General features: G+C 44.8%; 5 protein-coding genes across 8 annotated transcripts in view; 3 read left to right on the top strand and 2 right to left on the bottom strand.

Annotated features, from left to right (window-relative positions):
- TSPEAR (thrombospondin type laminin G domain and EAR repeats) overlaps positions 1-26,974 on the top strand; it is a 209,626-nt gene that overhangs the window by 38,945 nt on the left and 143,707 nt on the right. The window lies entirely within an intron of this gene.
- KRTAP12-2 (keratin associated protein 12-2) lies at positions 2,873-3,555 on the top strand. 3 transcript variants are annotated; one of them, XM_073012395.1, is made up of 2 exons: positions 2,873-3,247; positions 3,332-3,555. In XM_073012395.1, exons 1-2 carry the CDS (start codon positions 3,085-3,087, stop codon positions 3,553-3,555), a joined length of 387 nt encoding a protein of 128 aa, XP_072868496.1. In that variant the 5' UTR covers positions 2,873-3,084. The 3 variants fall into 3 exon arrangements, with proteins under 3 accessions (XP_072868496.1, XP_037840837.2, XP_007968137.3); XM_037984909.2 differs by having other exon boundaries at positions 2,873-3,386; positions 3,447-3,555; XM_007969946.3 differs by having other exon boundaries at positions 2,873-3,555.
- On the bottom strand, positions 11,234-11,926 carry KRTAP12-3 (keratin associated protein 12-3). The gene has a single exon (XM_073012394.1). The coding sequence runs from the start codon at positions 11,593-11,595 to the stop codon at positions 11,305-11,307; it is 291 nt and encodes a 96-aa protein (XP_072868495.1). The 5' UTR covers positions 11,596-11,926; the 3' UTR covers positions 11,234-11,304.
- KRTAP12-4 (keratin associated protein 12-4) lies at positions 12,404-15,323 on the top strand. Its single transcript, XM_073011432.1, has 3 exons — positions 12,404-12,509; positions 13,548-13,602; positions 14,918-15,323. The coding sequence occupies exons 1-3, from the start codon at positions 12,404-12,406 to the stop codon at positions 15,321-15,323; spliced, it is 567 nt and encodes a 188-aa protein (XP_072867533.1).
- LOC103219872 (uncharacterized) lies at positions 23,532-24,532 on the bottom strand. Of its 2 annotated transcripts, XM_073011100.1 has the most exons (2): positions 23,889-24,532; positions 23,532-23,774 (listed from the first exon to the last, which is right to left on the bottom strand). In XM_073011100.1, exons 1-2 carry the CDS (start codon positions 24,456-24,458, stop codon positions 23,532-23,534), a joined length of 813 nt encoding a protein of 270 aa, XP_072867201.1. In that variant the 5' UTR covers positions 24,459-24,532. The 2 variants fall into 2 exon arrangements, with proteins under 2 accessions (XP_072867201.1, XP_072867199.1); XM_073011098.1 differs by having other exon boundaries at positions 23,532-24,532.

Genomic DNA, 26,974 nt, shown 5'->3' with positions numbered 1-26,974 from the left:
TTAAAAGGGAATTATTCTGAGTAATTTTCTGAGACTTATGTCTCCCACTCTGTATAGAGTTGCCAAGGGTCCTCTGCATTTCTCATGGGTGTATTCTGTATCCAGCGTGGCTCCTTCCTGGGATTCTGCTGTTTCTACTTCAAGTTAAATGCTCTCCAGTAGATGGGCAGGCCTGTTGTTCCCAAGAGTCTGCTCTTGCAGATGGTGCTGATAAAAACATTTGCAAACCCATCCCATAATCTGTTTGTTAGTGTTCTGGGGGTAGGACTTCTCGGGGTGGGACTGCTAGGGCAAAGAGCACCCAGATTTTCATCCCAACAAGGTGCGCCACCTCCTGCAGGTGATCCATAAGCCGAGGAGGAGGATGGTGGGAATACTGGGATGGCTGTTTCCAGTAGCAATGGAGTGTGCCGGAACCAGATGTCATGGTCTCAGGTTTTCAACCTGGCAGCCTCAGTCCAGGCTCCAGGCTCCTTAGTCTATACTGCAGGCAAACAGCTAGCCTCTCTTTAACTGAAAGTACAGCCCTCCAAACCCTCACCCTTGCCCCCTTGTTGCTGAGGGGCAGAGGAGGCTCTGTGTTTGTAGCTTTGTGTTTTAGGGAAGAATGCCCAGTGCTTTATTTTATTTTTTTTATTTATTTATTTATTTTGAGATGGAGTCCTGCTCTGTCACAGGCTGGAGTGTAGTGGTGCAATCTCGCCTTACTGCAAACTCTGCCTCCCGGGTTCAAGTGATTCTCCTGCCTCAGCCTCCCAAGTAGCTGGGACTACAGGCGTGTGCCACCACACCCAGCTAATTTTTGTATTTTTAGTAGAGACAGGGTTTCACCATGTTAGCCAGGATGGTCTCAATCTCTTGACCTCGTGATCCACCCGCCTTGGCCTCCCAAAGTGCTGGGATTATAGGCATGAGCCACCTGAGTTTGATATTACATATATGTGATGCTGTTTAATGATGTCTCACAAGCTCTTTTCATTTTTCTTAATTTTTTTTCTTCCTCTCCTTCATTTTGGATAATTTCTATTGATGTGCCTTCAAGATCATGGACTCTTCTTCAATCTCATTCTACTTTTATGTCTATCATGTGGATTTTAAAATATCAGCTATTGTACATTTTAGTTCTAGCATTCCCATTTAAAAAATAGTTTCGATTACTGAGATTCTCTATCTTTGATCCTGTTTGAGTTAATTTTGTATATGGTGTGAGATAAGGGTAAAAAATAATCTTTTGTGTATGGATATCCTGTCTTCCCATTGCCATTTGTTAAAAAGTCTGTCCTTCCCTCATTGAAAGGTCTTGACAGCCTTGTCAAAAATTATTTGACTGTAGTTGTGAGAGTTTATTTCTGGGCTCTCTATGCTATTCCATTAGTCTATGTATTGTTCTTTATGCCAGTACCACAGTTTCGATTACTGCAGTGTTGTAGTAAGTTTTGAAATCAGAAAGTGTGACTCCTCCAGCTCTGTTCTTTTTTTACAATGGATTTGGCTATTTAGGGTCCCTTGAGATGCCATATAAATTTTAGGATGGGTTTTTCTATTTCTGCAATAAACATCCTTGGGATTTTGACAGGGATTGCATTGAGTCTGTAGATTGCTTTGGTTAGTATGTACATATTAACAATATTAATTTCCAATTCATGAACTTGGAATGTGTTTCCATTTATTTATGTTGCCTTTATTTTCTTTCAACAACGTTTTGTGGTTTTTGTCACACAATTATTTCACTTTGGTTAACTCCTGAGTATTTTATTCTTTTTACTGTATTGTAAATGGAATTGTTATTGTACTTTCCTTTTGAGATTATGCTTCTATGGAAATAGAACTGATTTTTGTGTTTTGCTTTTGTATCCTGCTAATTTGCTGAATTCATTTATTGCTTCTTACAGAGTTTTTGTGGAATATTTAGAGTTTTCTACATATGAAAATCATATCACAGAGTTAACTTTACTTCTTGCTTTCCAATTTGGATGCTTTTTGTTTGTTTGTTTCTTTCTTTTACAACAATTTGCCTAGTTGTTCTTAGTAAAATTTCCAGTACTATGCTGGCTTTGTTCCCAATATTAGAGAAGAAGTTTTCAGTCTTTCACCATTGGGTATGAGGCTTGCTGTGGGTCTTTCATGTATGGCTTGTATTGTGTTGAGGTAGTTTTCTTCTATTCTTAGTTTGTTGATTGTTGTCATCATGAAAGCATCTTGAATTTTGTGAAATGCCTTTTCTACATCAATTGAGATGATCACGTGACTTTTTCCTTTGTTCTGTTATCATGGTGCCAAGTTTCAAGTGATCTGGTGTTGACATCTGTAGGCTCAGAGATTCTACTGTCCCTGCAGTACGGGGTGCACATGGCTTTCTGCTGAACATGCCCAGAAGTCATTCTGGCCCTTGGAAGCTTCTATATTTAGCTCACACATATCCTGCTGTGGCTGTCTATGGGACACTTCACTGGCTTCACATGCTTCCCTGGGAACACGCATGGACCAACTTGATTTCCTTAGAGCTGTGTCTCCATGCATGAGGGCCAGTGGTGTTGTCTCATCTTGGTTCTTAACTAGAAGGATTTCTCAAGACAAAGATCCATGGTCACCATTCACAAGAAGTTCTCTGTGACCCACACCCTTTGTCCCCACTCATCCTATGGACAAGTGATTTCCATGTTCTTTCTCCATCTACTAGCTCTCTCATCCAGCTCTAAGCTCTCAGGACATCCACAGATCAGCTGGACACACTCTATTCTATCTCACATTGACTATGGAGTCTTCCTGAGCCATGGGAGCAGTGTAAACTTCTATCTTTTAAGGACCATCATCACACAGAGAGGAAAATCTGGAGATCTGAGTTTTTGGAATCTCACAAAAGTAACTCAGGTAAAAATTTTAAAGAACAAAGAAGAATCCAGATGAAGACAGTAAAACACTCTGGCAGGTTTCCAAGCATACTAAGAGCTCGAAGAAGGTGCAATTAGTCATGAAACTAAGGGCCAAACAAAACCCAGAGACACCTACAACAGAAAATTAAGCTCCAGGAGACAGCACTGAGGAAGAAAAACAAGGAAGATAGGCGTGCTTCTGTGTTGTGGGATGCCTGGGTCCAGGTATAAAGGCTGCCCAGGGAGGCCATCCCCAGACATCACTGCCTTCTGCCTCGACCTTATCCAGCCACACACCACCATGTGCCATACCAGCTGCTCCTCAGGCTGCCAGCCAGCCTGCTGCATGTCCAGTCCCTGCCAGCCAACCTGTTGCATGCCCAGCCCCTGCCAGGCATCCTGCTGCGTGCCTGTGGGCTGCCAGTCCTCCATGTGTGTGCCTGTGAGCTTCAAGCCAGCCGTGTGCGTTCCTGTGAGCTGCCAGTCTTCCGTGTGCGTGCCTGTGAGCTGCAGGCCCATCGTGTGTGTGGCCCCCTCCTGCCAGTCCTCCGTGTGTGTGCCTGTGAGCTGCAGGCCCGTTGTTTATGCGGCTCTCTCCTGCCAGTCCTCCGGGTGCTGCCAGCCCTCCTGCACCAGCGTCCTCTGCAGACCCATCTCCTGCGGCATCCCTTCCTGCTGCTGACCACGAATCTCCAGACCCGCTGCTCCCAGTGCAGATGAGGCCACACCTGCACACTCCCTGGATGAGTCCTCAGTTGGCCTTCTGCACATGGGGCAGGTGAAAAGCATGCTCAGTGAACCCTGTGAATTCTGGATCGAGAATATGACAGAATGATCTGGAGCCCTTGCTGACCTTGCCCATCCCCCCAGGGAAGTCCGGGGTCCCAGAATCATTCTCTGACTCCATAAGAGCCAAATAAACCAGCTTTCCCTATGCAGTTCTGCGTTTCTGGTCTTTGTTTTTTATTTCTATACTCCCCGCTGTCTATTCTGCTGATTATGTAGAATTTGCTGCTAAACCCTCTTCAGTGGTCCCTTCACACAGTCCTCATCAGAAGGTGGTGTCCCGGGTGGAGGGCGCGGCTAAAGATGCCCATGTGGTCTCGCCCGAGACTCCTGGGGCCCAGGTGCGGTGGCCACAGCAGTGACTTACCCTCCTGTGGTGGAGTGAGTGGTCTTCCCCACTGTCTGTCCACTCCTGCTCCAGGCCAGCAAGCCCTGCACTGATGGCCAAAGCCTCAGAGCACCGAGGATCGGGTTTTCCCATGTGGTTGGTGGACGTCCTGTTCCTAGGTCGGGGAGGATCTCAGGTTTACAGAACTGGATTAGTTCTGCAGCACACACTCCCATCAGTGGTCCACAGAGGCTCAGTTCTTACTGATTGACTGATGACCAATTACTGAGAATCCTCATATAATAAACCCCCACGAACCCACTGCCTGACATAGAAATGAGAACATCATCAATAATTTACCATGAACTTCTTGGGGCAGCCACTGTTGGGATTGTGTGCTCCTTATTCTGTTACTTTCTAGAAAAAATAGAGTTGAGTCATATCTCTGTGTATTCCTGAAATGTGTGTTTTCTAATTTAGTAATTTCTGATGATATGAAAAAGGAATTATTCTGAATGTGATCTGGAACTTGCTTTTCCCAGTCTGTGTTGTGCTGGTGGCGTTCTTCTGCATTTCCCCGTCTGGGCTGCATTCTCCTTCTGAGGGGCTCTGCTGTGGTTGTCTCAGGTTAAACGTTCCCCAGTAGATGGGCCAGCCCTCTTGCCCCAGGAGTCTGCTATTCCAGATAGTATAGCCCAGAACTGCCCCCGAAGGGCATTCTCACTACTGGCTGTCTTAGATTCCAAGCTTTTTATTTGCCTTGGAGGCAGGTGTTGAGTTTAGAGTTAAAAAACTGGTTTCATCATCTTTTAGGCAAGGTGATCAGGGACCTATCGTGTTGTTTAAATTGGGGGACTTTGGATAAAACTGAGCAAGAAATGGAACCAATCAATCCAGACATATAAATGCTTGCAGCTGAACACATTCAAACCCATGAACACATGCAATGTGTGCACTATACAACATGCACACACTTATGCACACACGTAAGCACTCTGGTCCCCCAGGCTGGGAGTTAGAGGTGAAACTGGAAATCAGAGCATGAGAGGAGGGAGGGCTGGTAACCAAAAAATGCTTCTGGAGGGAAGCATGGATGAGGCCTGGCTCAGCCCCCACCCTCCAGAGCTGTAGGGCTCTCAGGGCCACTTGGAGCCCACGTTCTGTGCTGCTAGTGCTCCACATGGGGCGTGTTAGTGAGTCCAGGTTTTTGCATGGACATATTTGTTTCTCTCTCTTGGGTGAACGTCCAGGAGTGGAATAGCTGGGTCATATGCTAAGTGTCTTGTTGCCAACACCGTCCTGTCCTGATAAATGCAGCTTTATAGTAAGTCTTGAAATCAGCTAGTGTGAGTTCTCCAATTTTGTTCTTCTTTTAAGAAGTTGTTTAGGCTACTCTAGTTTCTTTGTCTTTCCATATAGATATTTGCATAAGCTTATCAATATCTGTAGAATTTGTGTTGAGATTTTGATTGGGAGTGTATTGAAACTATAGATCAGTTTGGGGGAGAGTTGATATATCCAGCAATCCATAACATGGTCCATTTATTTAGGTTTTCTCTGATTTTTCTCATCAATATTTTGTAGTTTTCAATGTATACATTTTATTTCCCCCTAAGTATTTTATAATGTTTAATGCTATTATGGTACTATTTTTAAGTTTCAATTTCTGATTGTTGATTGCTAGTATATTAAAATAAAATTGATTTTTGTATATTGGCATTTTTTCTTTGACCTTGTTAAATTCACTTACTAGTTCTTGTAGCTTTATTGTAGATTTTTGGGAATTTTCTAGGTAGACAATAATGTAACATGTTAATAGAGACTGTGTTATTTCTTCCTTTCCAGGCTGCATGCTTTTTACTTCACTGTTTGGGAAGTCCAGTATGGTAATAAACAGCAGAGGCAAAAGTGAATGTTCTTGCTTTATTCTTGATTTTAAGGGAAAGCATATAGTCTTTCACCATTAAGTATGATACTAGCTATAGGTTTTTCACAGATGCTCTTTAAAATAAGTTCCTTTTAATTTCTAGTTTGCTAACAGTTTTTATTCTGAATGGATGTTGAATTTTATCCAAAGCCGTTTCTGACTCTATTGAGATAATAATATGGTGCTGCTTCTTCAGTCTGTTGATATGGTGAATTATATAAGTTGATTTTTTAACACTGAACCAACCTTGCATTCTTGGGATAAATCCCACATGATCACGACCTTTTATCTCTTTTACGTATTTCTGGATTGAATTTGCTGGTATTTCATTGATAATTTTTGCATCTATATCCATAAGAGAAATTATTAGTAGTATATAGTTTTCTTGTAATAGTTTTGTTCAAATTTGATATCAAGATTATGCCTGCCCTATAAATTTAATTGGGAATGATTCCTTTCCTTCTATTTTCTGGAAGAGTTCATGTAGAATTGGTTATATTTCTTCTTTAAATGTTTGGTAGAATTTTCCAGGGAAGTCATTTGCCCCTAGTTTTGTTCATTGAAAGGCTTTAACTGAAAATTCAACTTCTTTAATAGATATGATACTATTCAGGCTACCTACTTCTCTGGAATAAGCTTTCATACTTTAAAAAAAAAGTGCCAATTTTATGTACATTATTAAATTTAGTGGTATGAAGTTGTTTACATCATTCCTCTATCATGCTTTTAATAACTGTAAGATTTGTAATGATGTCTCTTTTTCACTCCTAATATTGCTATTTTGTGTCTCTTCTTTCTTTTTATTATAATTTTCCTGACCAGTCTGGCTAGATGCTTATTCATTTCATTGTTCTTTTCAAAGAAGCAGCTTTTGGTTTCATTGAAATTTTTTCCATTTTCTACTTCATTATTTTTTTGCAGATTTTTAATTATTTATTTTGCTAATTTTGAGTTTAATTTGCTTTCTTTTCTTTAAAGTGCAGACTTAGATAACTGATTTCAGGACTTTCTTCTTTGTGAATATAAGCACTTACTGATATAATTTTATCCCTCTAAACACTATTTTAGCCATGTTCCATATATTTTGACATGTTTTCTTTTAATTTGTATTTAATTCAAAATATTTTCTAATTTCTCTTGTGATTCTTCTTTGAACCATGGGTTATTTAGGAGTGTGTTGGTTAGTTTACAGTTCGGCAGGGTGTTTCTAGTTATCATTTTGTTGTTAATGTCTAATTTAATTTCTTTGTGGTCAGAGAACATATATTGTATTAGTTCAACATTTTTTATATGGGTTGAAGTTTATTTTACGGCCAGAATATAGTCTTTTTGGTGAATGTTTCATGTGTTTGAAAAGAATGTGTATCTGTTATTGTTGGGTGGAGTGTTCTATAAATATCCATTAGGTCAAGTTGATTGATGGTGTTGTCCAGGCCTTCTGTATCTTTCCTGATTTTCTGTCTACTTGTTCTCTTGAAGCTGAAGTCTAGTGACCAGTCTGATTTGTTTCTCCTTTCCCTTCTCAGTTTTTTTGTTGCGTGTGTTTTGCAAGTTGGCTGTTTGGTGCTTACACATTTAGAGTTGTTATGTTTCCATGGTGAATTGATGCTTTATCATTATGTAATATTCCTTTTTATCCCTGGTAATATTTCTTTTGTGAAGCTGACTTTGTTTGATATTAATATAACCATTCCAATTTTATTTGATTAATGTTTGTATGGTATATTTTTCCATCTGCTTACTTTTAACCTATCTATGTATTTATATTTAATGTGAGGCTTCTGGGAGATAGAATATAGTTGGATCCTGAATTATTTAATCTAATTAAAAATCTCTGTTTTTTGGTTTTGGTGTTTAGATGATTTGCATTTAATTTAATTTTTGATCTACTTAATGTAAAATATCACTTTGCTATTTGTATTCTATTTGTTCCATCTGTTCCTTTTTATCTTCGCCCTCTTTCTATGCCACTTTTTGGTTTAGCATTCTTAGTTATTCCCTTTTATATCTACTTTTTGTGTACATCTTGAAATAGTTTGGATTTGCGTCCCCGCCCAAATCTCATGTTGAATTGTAATCTCCAGTGTTGGAGGTGGGATCTGGTGGGAGGTGATTGGATCATCGGGGTGGATTTCTCATGAATGGTTTAGCAGCATCACCTTGGTGCTGTCCTTGAGACAGTGAGTGAGTTCTTGGGAGACCTGGTTGTTTAAAGGCATGTGGCCCCTCCCCTGTCTTTCTCTCTTGCTACGGCTCTGGCCACCTGATGTGCCTGCTCCCCCTTCACCTTCCACCATGCTTGTAAGTTTCCTCACAATTCTGCCTCCCCAGAAGCTGAGCAGATGCCAGGATTATGCTTCCTGTGCAGCTTGCAGAACTGTGAGCCAATTAAACCTCCTTTCTTTATAAATTACTCAGTCTCAGGTATTTCCTTGTAGCAAGGCGATAATAGCCTAATACTTCTTTTCAAACTTAGTTGGCCTAAGATTTACAATATAAACCTTTACTGTAACAAAGTATACCTCCGGGTAATATGATGCCACTTCATCTGTAGGTGGCAGGACTTTACCGCAGTATACCTCCATGTCCTCTTTTATATTCCTTGTGTGATTGTTGCCATGTTTTACTTTTACTTATGTTAAAAATCCCACAATGCATTGTCACTATTTTTGCTCTGGACAGTCAATTAGTTATAATGCTTTTTATATTTATCTTCTTTTAAAATAATCTCTAGAGCTCTTCTTTTCTTTCTCTCTCTTTTTTTCCCCCTAAGACAGAGTCTTGCTCTGTCGCCCAGGCTGGAGTGCAGTGGTGCAATCTTGGCTCACTGCAACCTCCGCCTCCTGGGTTCAAGCAATTCTCCTGCCTCAGCCTCCCGAGTAGCTGGGATTACAAGAGCACCCCACCATGCCTGGCTAATTTTTGTATTTTTAGTAGAGACGGGGTTTCACCATGTTGGCCAGGCTGGCCTCAAACTCCTGACCTCAGGTGATCCACCCACCTCGGCCTCCCAAAGTGCTGGGATTACAGACGTGAACCACCACACCCAGCCAAGAGCTCTTCTTTTCTTTGTGTGAATCCAAGTTTCTATCTGCTATCATATTCCTTGGCTCAAAGAAATTTTTGAAGAATTTCTTATAGTGCATGTGTGCTGTTAATGAAGTCTTTCAGTTTTTGTTCATCTGAAAAAGTGTTCTCTTTCATTTTTGAAAGACACTTTTAGTGTCATGGGGTCGACAGATTTTCTTTCAGTATTTTTAAAGACGTACTTTCGGTCGTGTGGTTTCTGATAAGAAGTCTGATATAAACCTTACCTTTGTCCTTATGCTCGTAGTCTGCTTTTAAAATATGGATGCTTTCAAGATTTCCCTTTTTACCTTTGGTTTTTGTCAGTCACAGATTTAATGTGACACGTCTAGTCATTTGTAGTGGGGATATAGTTACCCAATTTGGGGTTCTCTGAACTTTTTGGATATGGGGCTTTGTGTATTTCATTATTTTTAGAATATTTCTCAGCTGTTACCTCTTTGAATATTTCTTCTGCCCTGCCCTCTCTTTCTTCTCTTTCAGGGACTCCAATTACATCCATAAATGAGGATTTGATACTGTCCCAGAGCTTTTTGATGTTTTTCTCTTGTCTTCCTCCACCCTCTTCTTTCTCTTTGTGTTTTAATTTGGTCAATTTATATTTACATGTCTTCAAATTCTAAGCTTCCACACCTGGTTGTATCAAGTATACTGATGAGCCCACTGAAGGAAGCCATCTTTGATATTGTATTTTGATTTTTACCATATCCACTTGAACCTTTCTTATAGTTTCCATCTGTCTCATGAAATTACCCATCTCTTCATATATGGTTTTAATGCTTTATCCTTGACCCTTTAATCTATTCATTACAGTTATTTTAAAGTTACAGCCTGATAGCTGTAAACCTGTGTCATTTTACTTTTTATTTTTAGAGATAGTGTCTTGCTCTTTTACCCAGGCTGGTGCAATCTCAGCTCACTGCAGCCTTGAACTACGAGGCTTAAACAACTCTCCAGCCTCAGCCTCCCAATGTGCTGAGGTTATAGGTGTGAACTGTGCCCAGTCCTTGGGTCACTTTTGAATCCAATTTTGTTGATTTCTTTGCTGACAATGGCTTGGTTTTTCCTTGCTTTTTTGCATGTCTTATAATTTTTTATTGAATATCAGACATCAACATTTCCTTCTGGAAATGCGTGTATCTCTTTTTCTGTCAGGTCATTAGTGTGTAGGGGGAGGCGGATGAATCAATCTGGTCAGATACTGACGGTGGTTTGGGTTTTGTTTTTACCGTGGTTGCCTTCAGTGCACCAGTGGCTTGCGTTTAGGGTATATCAGTGCTTGCGCTTAAGATGAGGGGTGGGGAGGTCAGTGCATTTGCTCCACCCTAAGTTTTCACATGCCCCTGCGTGCCTGACATTCAGAGGAGATCTCTACACACTTCTGCCTTTCCCCAGAGGCAGGCTGATGTTGCTTTTTGAGCTGTGCCTGCTAGGCTGGAGCTGGAGACAGGAAGGCTCTCTGTTGTCCTGGTCCAGTGTCAGTCTTAGGCAGGCCCTTTGCATGTGGGACTTGGAGAATGAGACTTTCTTGGACTTCCTGCTGCCCCTCCCCGGGACAGACGAACTCTGCGCTGTATTTGTGGTGGTTGTTGTTTGAAACAGTTTCCTGCCCTCTTTGCTATAGTAATCCTTTGAGGTGTCACATGGGATCTGGGGCCCAGGACTATTTCCCATCCCTCCTTCCGGGTAGAGGACTGTTTTCTTCTACCCTCCCCCTAACACTTTCCATCTGGAAGCTTTTCTCTGGTGGTCTTTATACCCGGGTCCCAGGCATCTGGGTAACATAAAAACACAACAGTTGTCTTCCTCATGGTGGTTTCCACCGTGTTTCCCAACATCTTACTATCCCACAGTGCGAAGCTTGAGGACTGAGTGTGGGGACAGCACCTTCAGGCCACTCCCCCAACTGAGAACCCTCCACTTCAGCTCAGCCATCAGGAAGGAGGCTCTCTGAAGAGGTGCTGCTGCCATTAAAGTTGGTATGTACCTTCAAGGAAAGAACTTACAAAATACATGAGGATAAAAGAGAGAGACGAGGTGTATAGGGACGGCTGATTTATTTGGCTCACATGGGTTTTAGTTTCCTGCTGGAGTGAGAGAAGGACTCTGGCAGCCAGGACTTCCTTGAGGGGGTTCCCAGGGTCACAGAAGCTCTGAATCCTTTTTCCATGTTCTCACCCCAAAGTTCAGAGGTTTCCTTGAGCATGCTTTTCATCCGCCCCATGTGTACAGTCTGGGGGTCCACCAGTTGCTAGTTCATGGAGGGATACAGGTGTGTACCCCTGTGTACCAGGAGCAGCTGGTCAGCAGCAGGAAGGGGCGCTGCAGGAGATGGGTCTGCAGAGGACGGTGGTGCAGGCAGGCTGGCAGCACCCAGAAGATTGGCAGGAGGGAGTCACATATATGATGGGCCTGCAGCTCACAGGCACACACACAGAGGGCTGGCAGGAGGGGGCCACACACACAATGCGTGTGCAGCTCATGGGCACACACACGGAGGACTGGCAGCTCACAGGCACATAGCAGGATGCCTGGCAGGGGCTGGGTATGCAGCAGGTTGGCTGGCAGCCTGAGGAGCAGCTGGTTTGGCACATGATGGCGTGTGGCTGGGCTGGTACTGGGGAGGAGGGTGGTGATGTCTGGAAGCCGCTTCTCTGGTGGTCTTTATACCTGGGTCCCGGGCATCTGGGTAACACAAAAACACAACGGTTGTCTTCCTCGTGGTTGCTGCCACTGTGTTTCCCAACATCTTATTTTCCTGCGTGCACTTTCCCGCGTTATGCTCTACCATAAATATCTTTGGCCTCGAGGTTAGTTTCTTCTGTAAACAGGATGTTCTGGTTTGACATTATGCAGGTTTTTTGTCGATTTTTTTCAGGCTACTACTGTGCACATAGCACCACTGGCTCGACTCAAAGTACCAAATCCTGTTTGTTCACTTTTGTTTCATGCTATCAAGGAAGATGTTGAGGCAGTAATGTGTTTTGAGCTTTTATTTTGTAGAGTAAAACTTTAAAGCACAGGTTGGCAAACTATGGTCTGGGAGCCAAATTTGGCCCACTGCCTGTCTTTCAAATGAACTTTTATTGGATCACAGCATGCCATTAGTTTATGTGTTGTCTGTGGCTTCTTTTGCACTGCCTTGGTACAACTGAGTAGTTATGGAACAGACTGTAACATGCAAAGTCTAAAATATTTGCCATCTGCCCTTTGCAGAAAGTTAGTCAACCCTGCCATAATCTATACAAGAAGTTATTTGTTCATTCAACAAATATATATTGTGTAGTAGCAGCAAAGAGGTCTTGGCCTCAAGAGCCTTCTAGCAGTGGGCAGTGAATAAATGAGTAAAGGAAGAAATGAATGCATGAAATAATTCCATACAGGGCTGAGTGCTGGGGAAAAATGGGTTCAGGAGATAGTAATGGGAGTGCCAGTGGGTGGTCTGGGGGGGCCTCTGTGAGGAGACAGTGTGGCCATGGAGAGAGTGAGGATGCTGCTGCAGAAACCGGTATGTCCAGGGAAGGCAGGAATCCTGCACTCTGGGTTTTGGGCCATGGGTGCAGGAAAACTGGTCAGATCATGAGGACCCTAGAACCAAGCATCAAAATCCCATGCTAGGAGGTCTGGGGTTTGGGGTTAGGAGTTGGATGGAAAAAGAATCAGTGAACCTGAAGACACACCAGTGGAAATTATCCTGTCTCGAAGAGGAGAAAGAATCAAGAAAAATGAAAAGACGTATGAGACAGTACTGAACTGTCTAACATACTAGCAATTTCAGCCTCAGAAAGAGAAGAGAGTGATGCTGAACCACAAATAAGTTTTGAAAAAAGTAATGGCCCAAGGCACCAAACATGATTTTAAAAATAACAACTTATAGACCCAAGAATCTCAGAAATCTGTAGGAGGATCAGTACAAAGAAAGCCATATCCAAGCATCAAATAGTAAAAGTGATGAAAACCAAAAATCAAAAAAATATTGAAGACAGTGGGAAGAAAAGGCACTTTTCATACAAGGTACAAGGTTCTTGCAAGGATGAGAAAATCCCTCACTTCTCAGCAAAAACAGTGGAGGCCAGAAGACAATGGAGCAACTTCTTTAAAATTCTGAAAGAAAAATTTGCCAACCCAGAATTCTATACCTATGAAAAAAATCCTTCAAAACATGTTGAGGTAAAAACCTGTTCAGAAGAGCAAAAGCTGGGAGAAATCCTCCCCTGCAGATGTGCACTGCAGGCAACATGGACGGATGTGCTTTAGGTTGACTAGGACGAGGCCAGTGGACACTGACCTGCAGGAAGGAGTAAAGTGCGTGGAGGAAGGTAAAGGAGCAGGTAAATATCAAAGATGCATCCTTGTTCTTCTGTAATCGACTTGTAAGACAACTAACCTTTAAAATGGGTTACTTGGTGACTAGGTCACGTAGGAACACGAGATCACCATGGCTGCTTCAATTCTCTTGGTTTTTAAGTGTGATTCTGAACTATAGCAGTGAAAGGAGTTGCCTGTGACAGGACTGAACTTGTGGCCTCACCCGGCTTGTCCGTAGGCCTTAAGGTCACTTCCACCACATGGCCACCGATCGGCTCTGGATCCATAGACTTGTAAGTTCTGTCCACAGCTCTGAGACCCCACTTGGTCTTCAGCCTGGGAGGGGATTTCATTAACGTGGTGTCTGAGTTGTCCAAAGGCTCCTTGGCAGGAATCTCCTGTATCCACCACCAGCAGGCACAGGAGGACCCACACAGGAGCAGAGGGTGCCCCTGGGAGCTGCCTGGGATGGAGGGAGTAGCTCTGCCCTGAGAGACAGCTCATCCCCCTACCGTGTGACACCACGGTAGAATAAAGTGCAGTGGCCAATCCGTCAAGAGAACAGAGCTGGAGTGTGAGGAGGAACGCGCCATCCACACTCCTGCCCGCTGCTTCCCAAGTACAGGAGCATCCTGGAATTTCATGCCAGCTCCTCACTCTCCCCCACGCTACCTCTGCAGGGGTGAGACTGATCAGACCCTCAGGGTGGGAGAGGAACCAGATAGGAGTAGCTCAGGCCCCCTCCGTGATGGGTCCTCCTGGGCTCCGTCTGCAGAGGAGGTGGCCTGTGGCCACTAGTGCTACTCGTGTGAAGTGGGCACTTCTGAGGTGTGGTGTCAGGAAGCCCACTGTGGTCACATGCCTGAGCCATGCTCTGCAGAGGCCGACGTGGCCGATGTTTTCATCCATCTTCTCCGTCCCAGCTGGTTCAGGACTTCAGGATGAGTCACTTATTGAACCCTGAGCCCAATATAATTTGTCATAGTGGTAACGACCATGGATTCCAGAGTGAAACTAAGCAGTCCAGATCCCTACGTCTCCCTAGTGGCACGGACACGCACCCGTCATGCAAATGATCTAGGACTTGCGTGATCTGTAAAATGGGGTATCGGCCACCCCAAATGCTGGCAAAGATGAATGAGATAACCCCATAAGATGCCAACACAGCCTGGCACAGCACTAGACCTCTGTGCATTATTGTTCCCCCAGTAATCATCATTATTGTTCCACAATATAAAGCCCAGTAGCTTGGCTCTCGTTACTCGGGAAGACCCTGATGATGACTGAGCTTCTCCGTTGAAACGGCGCCCCTGGTGCAGTGAGTGTGACTGTGCTTGTGTGAGTTCCAGGCGGGGGGACCTTGAACATCCATGAGGTGGGCCCCTGGCCTCACTGACAGCCCTTCACCAGCTACCCCCGGCTCTGTTTCCAGGAAACACACGGTCTGCTGAATGATAGGGCACCCCCAGCTGAAACAGTTTCCTGAACTGAGTAACCTCAACAGGAAAACACAGAAAGATCAACCGGAGAGGGCAGAGGAGGAAAAACCACCCATAAGGAAGATGCCAGGGGCCTTGTTGCCAGGATGCCGGTGGCCTGGGTATAAAGGCCACCCAAGGAAGCAGGCTCCAGACCAGCCGTGTCCTCTGTGCCCCCCACCTGTCCACACTCCATCATATGCCACACCAGCTGCTCTTCAGGCTGCCCGATGGCCTGCCCTGGCTCCCCATGCTGCGTCCCCAGCACCTGCTACCCACCCCAGGGCTGTGGGACCTCCTGCTGCTGCTCAGTCCCCAGTGTGGCTCTGCTGTGCCGGCCCCTGTGTGGGGTGTCCACCTGCTGCCAGCCGGTCTGCTGTGTGCCCAGCCCCTGTCAGGTGGCCTGCTGTGTGTCCGTGAGCTGCAAGCCTGTTTTGTGTGTGGCCTCCTTCTGCCCAACCTCCGGGTGCTGCCAGCCCTCCTGCCCCACCCTGGTCTATAGACCGGTCACCTGCAGCACCCCCACCTGCTGCTGAGCGAGTGGCCTCCTAGGACCCTTGTAGGTGTGAGGTCGGAAGCCAGCAGGCTCTCTGAACTCCTGCCAGGCAGTCCCCACATCCTCTCACAGCAGACTTTCATCACCTGATCAGACTACCTGCTTCCTTTGCAGCATGGTCACAAGATCCTGACCAGTGAGTCCATGTGCCTTTCTACAGTTTCCCCGGGTTCTCAGCCTGGGTCATCCACAGGGCCCTCCGCACTGTCTGACGCTGGGTCTCTTGCAAATATCTCATAAATACCAGATGCTGAGCGCTCACCTGAGTCTGTGTGATGCCTTCTCCTCAGCATCTTTGCCACGCTCCTCAGGAGGTTTCTTCCCCAGGATTCTGGAAAGTTCCTTCCCTGCAGAGAAGGCGCAGGTACCAGATGACTGTTAGGCCTGGTGAGCAACCTCCCAACTGCACCCTCTCGGGCTAGAGGGCCGTGCTCCTGAGCTTGGCCTGATGGGAATCCCCAGCCCCAGTCACATCAGGTTTCCTTTTGTTCCACTTTGTTCCTTAAATTTATGAGGTCAGTTCTTACTCTCTTCTGGGTGAGATTGAGGACAAATCACTAATTTTGTAGTTTGATCCATTTTAGGTAAAATAGGCCTTCTGCTTATTAGCTGGTATGTGCAACCCACTCTTGTCAAGAAATTAAAATATTAAACTGAATTTAAATCTATAACTACTCCTTCATCCAACTGGATGGGAAAGAGGTTTGTGGTGTTGATAAACAAAAAAGCAAGCTTTTAAGGAATTAAAGTGAGCTTTACTCAGAAGTTTTACCGAGGACTATAGAAGAGTGAGGTTTCTAGTCCGGGGGGCAGCTCTGTCAGAGGCTCGGCGCCCTGTTTCAGCTCACACCAGCCCGGGAGAGCTCTGTCAGAGGCGCTGTTTCAGCTCACAGTTCATATGCAGGTGGTGGGAGGTCAGCATGTGCAGATCACATCAAACTGGCTCAGAAGCTGCATCGAAGCAGAATCCCATCCAGGTTTGGGGGCAGGAGCACATCTGGTTATAGACCGCGGAGGCGTCATCACTTGCCCTGTAAGACATTATCTTGTGTGCAGGAAAAGGCAAGGACTAGCATCGTTTATCTTTTAAAGAATGTGGTGACTCAGGCAAGAGACATCAGGGGCCATGTGCTCTGTCTTGTTTTGTCTCAAAACCATCTCTGGAGAGCTGAGATGTGAGACACTGGGGCTTTGTGAAGTTTTGCTGGCAAGAAAAGCCAATACACAGGGCTTCTTACGTTTGCTACTCGGTCTCACGAATTCCCACTTTTGGTCATAAATCAACTGCCTGGTTGCATTTATAAGACCAGCGTTTATCATCCCATGTGGCTAGGAAGGTTCTTTCCTAGGAAGATCAATAGTCTGCAGTTGTAGTTGTAAGGAATGAGTGCTGGGCTGAGCGTTTATTTTTGCATATTTATTGGAAAACAGGCTTCAAATTGCATCTATTTTTAAATTAGCATGATCTGTGTTTTTTTCCTAATGCGATGTTTTCCTGCACCTAACATGACACCTTAATAGGACAATTACAAGGATACGACAATCATTCATAACAGCACATATTTAATTACGTCAAAGTGAGTTACAGGTAGGAAAAAAATGATAACCATTTAACAAAACCAGAACATACGTTTGTATGTTTTTTGATTAACTGTATTCTTTAATTTTATAAATTTTTGTATCCATACTTATTAGAGTCTTCTCCGTGAAAAGAGCTGATCACAAATGTTTTTAGAGAAGAATTCAGAACTATATCTGAATTCCAAGTTCCAAAAACTTGGAATAGCCATGGTGAAAAGTTGATGGAAGTTTCCAACTGACGAGGAAATTTAACATTTTAAGGTAATAATCAGAATCATACTGACAGCGTCACATCAGGACTATCAGACTTTTAAATTTCATATAATCTTTAGAATACTCACATTAATAACATTTCCATACAAACATAACTTTAGAAAAGATTTAACATAATCAAAATTATGACACTTTAGATTTTTTATGAATTTATATAATTTTTGAAACATTTATATCAACAACATTCTCATAAACGTAACTGAAAAAAGATCTAGTATAACTTATTATTTTACAATATTTTCCATACAATTTACCAAATAAGTCCTGGAGAAACCTGTCAAAGATGTAAAAAGTTTTAAAACATTTGATCAAAACAGAATTACAGGGCATTTTAAAATAATAGATATTCATTTAACCACAGTGATAATCAAAAGTCCTCAAAAGCAATACAGAAAGTGATATAGAACAATTCAGATATATCAAGAAAAACCAAGTTACAGAATCAAGTGATACTGGAGGAAAAATGCTGCTTTTCTAAACTTTCAGGATAAATATTTCAGTGTCAGGCCACATAGCAGAGTTAGAATTGCAGGAAAATGTTATAGGAGCTGATAAAAAGTTGAAGGAGAGAATTATCATCCCAGGTCTTCTCAAGAGAAGAAAAAGCTGAAGGTAATGACGTATGACCTGAAAATCACATGCAGCAAGGTACAGCAGAAGCTGGGTTTCTGAGGCATACATCTAAGAAGTTTTAAAAAGAAACCGATTTCAGAATTAAAAACCAAAACCTCTTGCAATTTTATTAACAGCAAATCAATACTTTAAGAAAACCTTGTTGCTCTAACATAGGGGATCAAAATTTTTAGTTTTATATTAGTATATGTTTTAATATCAATGCTTAATCTGTAGAAAGACTATTATAAATAATTTCATTTTAACTATAGCCAACCTAATCATATACAAAATTCCTTTCATAAATTCTCTTTTCAAGAGCTTTATCGCGACTTACACAGACCAGTTAGAACATGCCCAGATTTTCTGCTTTGTCCTAGTCTTCCTTATTCTTAAATAACCAGTCATTTTACTTAAGGATAAAAATTCACTATATAAGATTTTCTCATACAAAATTATTCTCTTTTCTTGTTAATCTTCCTTACCAAAAACACATCTTCATATCCATAACTTTCTTCACATTTCTTTCCTCTACTTACTGGTTACTTTCTACCTTGTTTCATGTTTCCTTCCTAAATCCATATTTTGAAACAACTTTTAAATAACCTTTGAATTTGGCAAGTTATTCTTTTTCTCAATAAGGAGCACCATTTTTTTGCCTTTCTTATAATTTTTTCTTATTAAAGCTCATCTTATTTTTGGCAGTTTTTATACATATAATTATACTAATTAAAATTTTGAGTTCCTAGTAATCTTAAACTTTATTGAAAACCTAGGAAACAAGAAATTTTAAATTTTCTGTCACATAACAGTATTTAACATATAAGAACAACTTTATCATTTTTAGAAACATGTTTTCTTATAATGTAAATTTTAAAATTGAAAATGACTCAGGCATGTAATGCGTATCTATTATTTAATTTAACATAATTTTTAGATTTCAAATTACACAAAGTTTATAGATGTTTATCTCATTTACATTTGCCTAATTTATTTTTAACAATTGTGAAAACTGACGTATTAGACAACCTTAGTCATTGTTTCAAGTTATTTCCTTGTTAATCATTTTTATAGCCTGTGAATATATGGTTTCACCTAAATAAGAAACTTAAATGTATGGGGATTTTGTTGATAACTCAGAAGATACAGTTGTTTTCATTAAACCAACAATATTAAATTAGTCTTACTTATAAAACATGACACAAAAATCATTCTGTTTTTGGCTGGGTTTATAGTCTTCTAAACTTTATGTTAAACTCTGACATCTTAAAATATTTATTAGAGACAAATGTAAAACTGTCTGACGAGTAAATCCAGGCAAAAACATATGCTGACAATTTTGAAGATATTTTAATTTTTACTTTAGTTACTTTAAAACCATATTAGTTATTAAAGATTTACTTAGGTCATGTGAACTTGGAAAATAGACTTGATAATTTATGAGTGCTCATTTATTGAAAAGTCAATTTGATATCATGTAGACACAACATATAACCTAATAATACATGTACATATACATAAACACATCCAAACAAACACACAAATAAAGATCTTATCCCTTTCATTTTAGAATTTTAGTCATGAACTAGTAATACTCATTGGTTTATAAAGAATGGTAGGATCCAAATTATATTTCTGACAAAACTGAGACCTATTTACATGGCTAAACTTTTTTTGCCCGATAGATAATCTAATTAAGTTTGTGGGTCAAAATTTTGGATAAAGAGGTTTCCCTGGCAGTTTGATTTTTTAAACTTCTTTTATTCTTTCCTTCAGTTTCAAATGAGTTTAGGGTTAACTTTTCAATATTTATATTTCAGCTAGAACTGGCTGAATTGTATAAGAAAAAGTCTACAGGCAGCCTTGAATTAGTAATACCATAAGAAGCGAATTTTTTCTCAACACCAGTAGAAAAGTCAACATATTCAAAGTAGGCAGAAAAAAAAAAAAGAGAACTCAGAGGAGTCTACCTGGGGGACCATCAGTGAGTGTCGCCCTGTCTTCCCCCCGAGCATCTGCACAGATTCTGGCCTCAAACTTGGGTGTGTCAGACCCAAGCCATGGTTGTCCCCTCTTCAGAGAACTCCGTCCACCTCTGGGGATCTCTGTGGCTTGTCCCTTGGCCTGTAGGAGGTCACAGGCCCCAGGAACTTCCCTCAGAACTCCTTTCCTAGCTTCTAGCCCCATTTCCCTGGAGTCTCCACCCTCGTTGGGGGCTGGAGCTGGAGGGCACGTTGACATCTGGGGGCTGCTGTGACAGAGCCCCACACTGGCCACGTGACATGGCAGAAGCTCACGTCTCACGGTTCTGGAGGACTGAAGTCCGAGGCGAAGGCATTAGTGGGGCTGGTTCCTTCTGCGGTGGTGAAGGAGAGTCTGTCCCAGTCTAGGGGATGACTCTGTCCTGTTTTCTGGGCCTGTTGCCTTCTTTGGCGTCCTTGGCTTGCAGGGGCACTGCCCAATCTCTGCCTCCATCATCACATGGCGTTCTCCCTGTGCCCATTTGTGTGCAATTTTTGCCTTTTTATGAAAACAGAAGTGGTGTTGGCTCAGGGTCCCCCCCAATGACTTCACTTCAACTTGACTACATCTGCAAAGATCCTGTTTCCACGTAAGGTCATGTTTACAGTATGAGGGATTAGCATTAGCGTCCAACATATACCCATATACCTTTTCTTTCTTTCTTTCTTTCTTTCTTTCTTTTTTTTTTTGGAGAGGGTCTTGCTTGGTCACCCAGGCTGGAGTGCAGTGGTGCAATCACAGCTCACTGCAGCCTTGACCTCCCAGGCTCAAGCCGTCTTCTGGGACTATAAGTGCACACCACCATGTTCAGCTAAGTTTTAATTTTTTTTTTTTTTTTTTTTTTTTTGTAGAGATGGGGTCTCACAGTATTGCCTGGGCTGCTCTCGAACTCCCAGGCTCAAGTGATCCTCCCTCCTCGGCCTCCCACAGTGCTGGGATGACAGGTACATGCCACTGTGTCTAGACCAACATGTCCTTTTTTAAGGGGACAAGGGGACACTATTCAGCCCAGGAAAGGGGTCGGCGCAAAGCCATGAGAGCAGCACGGGCTCCTCTGTGTGTCCGTGGGCTGTGGCGTCTTTCATCGTGGTTCCTTAGGAAGGAAGAGTTCACTGAGAATCCGTGTGGCTGGGTCTCTTCAGGACACAGCCCGAGCCCGCTGCACACACAGCAAGGCCCGGCGCTGGGCCTGAGGGTGTCCAGCTCCCATCCAGGCATTGAGGCTGTTGCAGAAGGAGGGAGGCCTGTGTGGAGGATGCCTGGGCTAATTCCAGGAATGGGAAGCCTGGCCCCAAAAACCAAGGGCTGCCCTGATAGAGCCAGCTTTGTCCCTGGCGTATGAGTGTGGGTCACACAGGAGAAAGGGTGTGGGTGTGTCCTGGGTGTGAGTGGGATTTGCCTGAAGGGGGTGCTGTCCTTAGTAGAAGGGGGCTGTTGGCACATGTGGGTGCCAGGGGAGGCTTTTGGGAACCAAGAAATCAGCTAAGAGGAGCACTGGCCAGTGTACCCCTCCCGCTGAGAGGCCCATATCTAGAAACTTCCGTTACCAGGATGCCCTGTGTTGACAAGCATGTGAGGTCCAAAAGGACTCCTCAGAGGTCCCCCCTCCACAGACCGCTGCTTGTCCTTCCTCCCAGGCCAGCAGCCTCGCACGGGGACTGTGCTCTCACCCTTACAACTGGGCGAGGGCGCCTGCAGGCTGGAGGGTCCCCGATCACACCCTGACGAGCATGCACTGGCCATGTCCTCGCCTTACAGACACCCTCCCCCCGTCCCCAGGGGTTGTCCGGCTCTGTCCAGCATGGCCATGTCCTCGCCTTACAGACACCCTCCCCCCGTCCCCAGGGGTTGTCCGGCTCTGTCCAGCATGGCCATGTCCTCGCCTTACAGACACCTTCCCCCTGTCCCCGGGGGCTGTCCGGCTCTGTCCAGCAGCGGTGGAGGGGCTTTGTGGTTTCCTGTGGTTTCACGGGATGCCTTTGAAGGCAGCAACCGCCCCTGACTCAGTGGGTCCTGCATCTCGCTCACAGCCGGGAGGGGCACTCAGAGCTGTCGCTGCGCTGTGAATACCTTCACGCAGGTTCACCAGGGAGGGGGCCCGGCCACTGCCGTCCTAGTCTCTCCTCTGCGTCTGACACGGCAGCTTGACCATGTGGGCTCAGACAGCTGCACGGACACACGGCCACCAGCAGACCTGCGTGTCAGCTGCCACACAGAGCACAGGGGCCCAGGTGTCACAAGCTGTGCCCCACTGGGGCTGTCCCCAGCTTTCCCCTCAGGAGCCATCAGGAGGCTCAGAGGCTCTCGTGCCCTGGAGGCCGCGGCCCTGGGTGCGTCTGCCCACTGGCTGCACAGCGGCTCGGCCTCAGCAATGTTGGTGCCCCCTGCGCTGACTCCCCTTACCTTAGACTCCCCTGTACCTTTGGTTAATGGTGAGGTGGAAACGTCTCCCCGTCTTTTTTAACTCTTTGTGCTCTGAAGGGTCTATGAAGGCCTTTGTCCACTTACTTATGGGGATGACCATATTTTTCTTAATATTTGAATAAGCAAGTAATGGACATGGGTGGAATAAACTCTGGTAAACTGAGAGATTTGTGAGTCATTGCAGGTTTAAATTCAGCTACTTTCTGGTTAAAGTTTCCCTTAGGGTTTTTGTTCTATCACCTCTTCCCTGGGCCCTCCCAGCCTCCTGAGGAGGTGCTGACCTGGCTGGTCTCACTGGCGCCCTCGTCACTCTCCAGTGCTAGTGGTCCACTGAGACTACAGCCTTATCCTCTCCCACTGTCCTGAGGGTTCATCGATAAGGTGTCTTTTTGCTCTGTGTCTCCTCACCCAGGCCTTAAACCCTGAGTAGGATGAGTGATGTCCAAGTGACCCCAGAACCCCTCTTGGGGCCCATGGAATTGCTAGTGCTTCAGAGCACACAGGCTGACCCTCAGGCTCTCGGGGCAGCCCTCTGTGTGGGCACCTTCTCCACGGCCCACACACCAGGAGGCCAGCATGGTGCCTGGGGCTCTCAGGTCCCAGCTGAACGGGGTTTCTTCTTCTGCCCGACTCAGCTTTAGCTTGGACTGGCAGGGGACAGGCGTGGGCAGGTGGCCCAAAGCTCACCAGAGGCCGAGCCCGCTCAGCTCTGCTCCCCTCCCTGGCTCAGTTGGAGGCTTGTCCCCTGTGGGCAGGGCATGGCTTAGGCTGCAGGAAGGGTGTGGAGATGATCACATCTGCTTTCAAATCCTGCTGTCTCTCTTGGGTGTTTGATCTCGGAATGAGAGACATTGTCCTGTCTGCCTTCAACAGGACAGTGGTCCCACACCCCAAATTTGGAGTAGGCAAAGGGGCTCAGGGGAAGAGCAGAAAGTGCACACCAGCCCGTATTTCCTGACTCAAGAATTTTTTGATTAGAGCAATTCTTTGTCTCATTGGGTGCAAACAACACATTTGGAGAAGTGGGTTCCAGAAGGCCACAGTCCACCTGCTGAGGGATTTGTGGGTTGTCTTTTCCCAGAGAGGGAGGAGGGAAGTGTGATGTGCTCAAAATCCCCTTCAGGCAGCAACTATGTGGTTACTGATGGAGGTGGTGGATTCTGAGGACTCCAGGGGATCCTGAGACTGGAGAATCCTGCTTGGCAGCAAAGACATAGTCAGTAGACGAGCGAGGACTGAGCACTCAGCAGCTGGACTTCTCGCCTGAGAAGAGGGCTCAGCAGGCCGGGCGGGAGCACACAGGGCGGCAGAGGAGGGACACGCAGGAGGCTGGGCGGCAGCAGCTGGGCTGGCAGGAGGAGACGGGCACGCAGCAGGCGGACCTGCACACGGGACGGCAGATGAGGGACACGGAGGAGGAGGGTCTGCAGCAGGAGGTGGTGCAGCAAGTTGGTTGGCAGCTAGACTGCTGGCAGCATGAAGAGGAATCTTTAGAGCAGGTGGGCACACAGCAGACGGACTTGCAGCAGACGGGCACACAGCAGGCCGGCTGGCAGGAAGAAGAGGCACAGCAAGCTGGCTGGCAGCTAGATTGCTGGCAGCATGACGAAGCAGCCCCATAGCAGATGGGCACACAGCAGATGGGCTTGCAGCAGACAGGCTTACAGCAGACAGGCTTGCAGCAGATGGGCACACAGCAGGACTGCTGGCAGGGGGAGGAGGTGCAGCAAGCCGGCTGGCAGCTAGACTGCTGGCAGCACGAGGACATGCAGGAGCTGGTGCAGCCTGATTGGCAGGGGCTGGGCTCACAGGCCGCCTGGCAGCAGGGGCTGGACACACAGCTCACTGGGGTGCAGACCAGGGTCAGGCAGGAGGCCGGGGTGCAGCAGCTGGGGGCGCAGCAGGGGGGCTCGCAGCAGCTCTCTGGGCAGTCGTCCACCTGCCAGGAGTCGGAGTAAGTGCTGGAGCAGACGGACATGGTGGACGCGGCCATGCTGGGGTGGGAGGAGATGAGCTGGGGGAGGTGTGAGGGAGTGAGTGAGCGAGTGAGTGAGCTGCTCAGGGCTGTGGGGCTTTTAAATCCCTCCCTGGCGTGTGTTGTCCTGACAGGAGGCTCCACAAGCTTCTCTTCCTTGTTGGTGTTTAGAGCTGGTGGCTGGAGATGCGTCATTAGTGCTGGTTTATCTCTTTGTTTTTCCCTCATTAAACTTGTGTGTATGTTGCAGGGCTCTGTTTCTTCATCGGTTTTTATTTTGGCCCCAGAAATGTGGTGGAAAATATTTCAAGAAAGCTTCGTTCAGTTGAGGTTTTGGAGATGAATGTTTCTCCAAAAGGAGCAATTCTGGTTCCACCTATCCTGTTTCTAGACTGATTAGATATATTTTATTACTTTTAGCATATTAAAACATAAACATGGAGAAAAATGTGCACTTCGTATGAAATAAAAATGGCACTGAGGATAAGAGGAAGCTGGCCAAGCATGGTGACTCATGCCTGTAATCCCAGCACTTTGGTAAGCTGAGGTGGGTGGATCGCGAGGTAGGAGTTTGAGACCAGCCTGGCCAGCATGGTGAAACCCTGTCTCTACTGAAAATACAAAAAATTAGCCAAGCATGGTGGGATGTGCCTGTAGTCCCAGTTACTCAGGAGGCTGAGGCAGGAGAATTACTTGAACCCAGCAGGCGGAGGTTGCAGTGTGCTGAGATCGCACCATTGCACTCCAGCCTGGGTGACAGAGCGAGACTCTTTCTCAAAAAAAAAAAAAAAAAAAAAAAAAAAAAAAAAAAGAAGCTCTTCCATGCCATCCTCAGAGTCCTCTCTTTGCTTTATTTGAAGCTGCACTCTGTATTCTTTTGATTTTCATTTTGCCTTGGTGAAAGATCAAGTACTTTTTCATATATGGTGATTTTAGGACACACATTTTAAGATTCCTTGCTTGTCTGAAAATATGTCAACTTTATCCTCACATTTATAATGATAGTTTAGCTGGGTATAAAATTCTGGTTTTAAATTACTCTTCCTCAAAATGGTGAACAAATGTCACCATGTCTTTGTGATGTCCAGTGCTGCTGATGACAGTCTGATGCTGGTCATTTGTCATTTTTTCATTTGTCTCTCTCTTTCCTTAACTCTCTGGGAGCTTTTGGGTTTCTTTTTATTATTCTAAAATGTCACGTTTTTGTTTCTAGGCTTATGCATTATTTTACTTTCTGTGATTAGACCTTATTGAGCCTTTCAATATAAAGACTCATCTCAGAAGTGTTTTTCCATTTTTAATAATAATTTCATCTTTCCTGGTCTCTCTTTTTATGACTTTTTATTTTCATCTAGTGATGAAAGAAATATGTTACCCATTCACTCTGATGATGTTATTTTGAGTTTTTAAATGTTTTTTCCTTGTTTCATTGGACATCAGATAAAGTTACCTATTGGTGGCAGTTCATTCAGCTTTCTGAATAAAAGACTATTTTATTCCGGTGCATTAGTGTCCTGCTCCAATTTACTCCCTAACCTGTTTCTGTCTGTTTGTCTTTTCTACAAATATATGAAAGACCCTACTGAGCCTCTCTTTATTGTTAAATAATTTTGTTTTTTTTTAATAACTTGTTAAATATCCTTTCAGTGATTATTAGTACGGACGTGTGAGAACTGTGTGCTTAATTCACTTTCTGGGACTGAAGGACTTGGTGCTGCTTTCAGGAGATGATAGGAAAGCCAGGAAGTCTAGGGTGACATCGTATTAGTGGGTGCACTACAGACACACACAGTGCACGTGTGGTCTTTTTGTGTCAGCCACAACATGAGGTGCAAGTTTGGAGCCCTGCACTCATTGGAGACATGACTTTTTGGATTATAGAACTTTCCACTGGGGGCCAGCAGGGCAGCTTCTGTGCACAGTCAAATGATCAAACCTTTTTTTTTTTTTTTTTTTTTTGAGACAGAGTCTTGCTCTGTCACCCTAGCTGGGGTACAGTGGCGTTATCTCAGCTCACTGCCAGCTCTGCCTCCTGGGTTCAAGCCATTCTCCTGCCTCAGCCTCCCAAGTAGCTGGGACTACAGGCGCCCGCCACCACGCCTGGCTAGTTTTTTGTATTTTTTAGTAGAGACAGGGTTTCACCGTGTTAGCCAGGATGGTCTCGATCTCCTGACCTAGTGATCCGCCCATCTCGGCCTCCCAAAGTGCTGGGATTACAGGCTTGAGCCACCGTGCCTGGCTTTTTGCATTTTTAGTAGAGACGGGGTTTCGCCATGTTAGCCAGGATGGTCTCCATCTCCTGACCTCGTGATCACGCCTGGGATTACAGGCGTGAGCCACCACGCCTGGCCCAAACCATTTCTTAAATCAAGCAGACACTCTGGGCGATCTGAGTGAGCTGAGTGGCAGGGATTAAATGGCCCTGGTTGGAGGAGGGAAGTGCCAGGAGGGTACGTGAGTCTGCAGGGCAGGGTGGCCCACAGCTGGGTCTTCTGCAAGTGACACACATTTGGATTCTTCTTTTCTAAAATGTAGTCTTTTGTTTTATTTGACTCCCTTTTGTTGTGGCTGGCTGCCCAGCACAACGCTGGAGATGCGATGACAGCAGCCCGCTGGTCTTGTTTCCAAAGTTAACAGAAGTGCCTCCCTCCACACTAAGCCAATGTTTGCTAGTTTGTAGCACAGCCTTGGTCTCGCACATGCAGTGTTTTCCTACTTTAGTTTATTGTGAATTTTGCCTCAGG

The sequence above is a fragment of the Chlorocebus sabaeus genome, chromosome 2, assembly GCF_047675955.1.
Source record: "Chlorocebus sabaeus isolate Y175 chromosome 2, mChlSab1.0.hap1, whole genome shotgun sequence".
NCBI lineage: Eukaryota > Metazoa > Chordata > Mammalia > Primates > Cercopithecidae > Chlorocebus > Chlorocebus sabaeus.
This window is presented reverse-complemented; position numbering and strand designations above follow the sequence as displayed.

What these genes read in the sequence shown, in the direction of transcription:
- KRTAP12-2 (XM_007969946.3), top strand. Translation starts at nt 3,085, where the DNA reads ATGCCTGGGTCCAGGTATAAAGGCTGCCCAGGGAGGCCATCCCCAGAC.
- KRTAP12-3 (XM_073012394.1), bottom strand. Translation starts at nt 11,595, where the DNA reads ATGTGCCAAACCAGCTGCTCCTCAGGCTGCCAGCCAACCTGCTGCATA.
- KRTAP12-4 (XM_073011432.1), top strand. Translation starts at nt 12,404, where the DNA reads ATGGGTTCAGGAGATAGTAATGGGAGTGCCAGTGGGTGGTCTGGGGGG. An exon ending in GGATGCTGCTGCAGAAACCG is followed by an intron (nt 12,510 to 13,547) that starts GTATGTCCAGGG and finishes GCTTGTCCGTAG; the next exon opens with GCCTTAAGGTCACTTCCACC. An exon ending in GGCTCTGGATCCATAGACTT is followed by an intron (nt 13,603 to 14,917) that starts GTAAGTTCTGTC and finishes CTGGGTATAAAG; the next exon opens with GCCACCCAAGGAAGCAGGCT.
- LOC103219872 (XM_073011098.1), bottom strand. Translation starts at nt 24,458, where the DNA reads ATGAGGGAAAAACAAAGAGATAAACCAGCACTAATGACGCATCTCCAG.